The sequence below is a fragment of the Rhinopithecus bieti genome, unplaced genomic scaffold (assembly GCF_001698545.2).
Source record: "Rhinopithecus bieti isolate Rb0 unplaced genomic scaffold, ASM169854v2 scaffold_12070, whole genome shotgun sequence".
NCBI classification, from domain to species: domain Eukaryota; kingdom Metazoa; phylum Chordata; class Mammalia; order Primates; family Cercopithecidae; genus Rhinopithecus; species Rhinopithecus bieti.
In genome coordinates this window covers 1,141,927-1,143,995 of record NW_016807449.1, presented here as the reverse complement: position 1 = coordinate 1,143,995, position 2,069 = coordinate 1,141,927, and the positions used below count along the sequence as shown (strand labels likewise).

At 55.9% G+C, this 2,069-nt stretch overlaps 1 protein-coding gene across 5 annotated transcripts in view; it reads right to left on the bottom strand.

Moving 5' to 3' along the window:
• The window catches only part of SYT3 (synaptotagmin 3), a 20,787-nt gene that overhangs the window by 6,926 nt on the left and 11,792 nt on the right, over window positions 1-2,069 (bottom strand). For all 5 annotated transcript variants that reach the window (XM_017882247.1, XM_017882248.1, XM_017882251.1 and 2 more), the window contains one exon: window positions 1,531-1,749. In XM_017882247.1, the coding sequence (XP_017737736.1) occupies window positions 1,531-1,749 (219 nt within the window). The remainder of the gene's footprint in view (window positions 1-1,530; window positions 1,750-2,069) is intronic.

Sequence of the window (2,069 nt, the reverse complement as noted above, 5' to 3'; positions counted from 1 at the left end):
GAGAGAGAGAGAGAGAGAGAGAGAGAGAGAGAGAGAGAGAGAGAGAGAGAGAGAATATACGAATCAGTGGAATGAGTGAGGAAAACTTTAAGTGATGATGATGGAGAGAGAAAATGAGAAGGGTGAGCACAAGAATGAGGCCACCATGGATACAGAGAGAAGGCCCTGGCATGGGGCTGTCACGGCTGATGACTGGGAGTAGGAGCTGGTGGAACCCACGGGGCCCTGGGAACAGGGACCTTGGAACTGGGCACTTCAATCCCAAAGGCTGGGCTTGGGGGGCCAAGCCGGAAGACTGGGGGGAGCACCATGAAGAAGCCTACAGGAAGAGCTCAACTGGACATCTGTCATTGGACAGATGGGGAAACTGAGGCTCAGAGAAGGAAAGGACCTTGAGGAGATCTAGTCGTCTCCTGATATGAAGGCCACGCTCCCCATAACATACATACAGTTACCCCAGATTGGCAGAGAACTGGAATGTTGTAGAATCCACAGGTCAGATTGGAGTGGGGGCGGTGTAGAGTTGAGGAGCTGAGATTCGTTGAGGCAGAAGAGCTCAGGACACACACACAACAAGAAACTAAGAGTGGGGCTGGGGAGGGATTGGAGGTACAGGGACAACGAGGTGTCAGAGGGCAGGTGTCATAAGGAATAAGGAAGAGGCCATTGGGCCCTGTCATCTGGATGCTGGGAGAATTGGGGAGTGTCTGGATATTGGGGATCCCAGGATGGTGGAGGCCTGGGGGATCAGGCTATCAGGATTTGGGCAGGGACCATGAAAAAACAGAGGGTCAGAATATGAAAGAGTTCCCATGTCAGGGGTTGGGAAAATTCAGAAGTTCAGAGATTAGAGAGGGACTGGCGCTTCTAGAAGTCCAGAACTTGAAAAGTCAGGAAGTTGGAAGGTCAGAAGTCTGGGGTGAGAGGGGAGAAGTCATGGGGTTGAGGCAGGAAGGCATCCGATGGCGAAGGGGGTGGGAGGCTGGAAAATGGGATCCAGGCCTGATGCTAATATTCGGCGACGTCGAGGAGAGGAAGGGTGTCTATCGTATCATTCTCTGTTGTTTTTTGTTTTGTTTTGTTTTTGAGACAGAGTTTCACTCTTGTTGCCCAGGCTAGAGTGCAATGGCATGATCTCTGCTCACAGCAACCTCCACTTCCTGGGTTCAAGCGATTCTCCCTCCCGAGTGTCTGGGATTACAGGCATGTGCCAACACGCTTGGCTAATTTTTGTATTTTTAGTAGAGATGGGGCTCTCCATGTTGGCCAGGCTGCTCTTGAACTCCCAACCTCAAGTGATCTGCCCGCCTCAGCCTCCCAAAGTGCTGGGATTATAGGCACAAGCCATGACGCCCAGCCCATTCTCTATTCTTGCCTGTAAGTTTGCAATCTTCCCCAGTGTGATACATTTTAACAGAAAAATGCAGGGACAAGAAGTGAGGAAGTTATGAAGTCTGAAGGCAGGGGACTTGCAACCTGGGGGCGCTCAGGGCCCTGGAAAGGGGAAGGTCAGGGGAGGGGGCCACTGACCGAGCCGCCCTCCACGATGTCCCTCCAGAGCGGGCGGTCAGGGGGCTGCTCGGCCAGCTCCAGGAGGTTGTCCAGCACCACCTGGCCGATGAGGTCGTGCCGCGAGAAGCGGTCAAAGTCATAGACGCTGAAGTGCAGTTTGCGTTGGGCCAGCTCGGCCAGGGGCACCGAGAATTGAAACGTCTCATTGAAGACGGGGTTCAGGGTCTTCCTGTGCACCTGGTGGTGGTGGGTGACAGGAGACAGACACCGTGCCCATGAGCCCCTCCTCCACAGGATCCAGGAGTCCAGGACCCCAGCCCCTCCTCCCTCAGACCCAGGAGTCCAGGCCCAGCCCCTCCTCCCTCAGACCCAGGAGTCCAGGCCCCAGCCTCCTCCCTCAGACCCAGGAGTCCAGGACCCCAGCCCCTCCTCCCTCAGACCCAGGAGTCCAGGCCCAGCCCCTCCTCCCTCAGACCCAGGAGTCCAGGCCCAGCCCCTCCTCCCTCAGACCCAGGAGTCCAGGCCCAGCCCCTCCTCCCTCAGACCCAGGAGTCCAG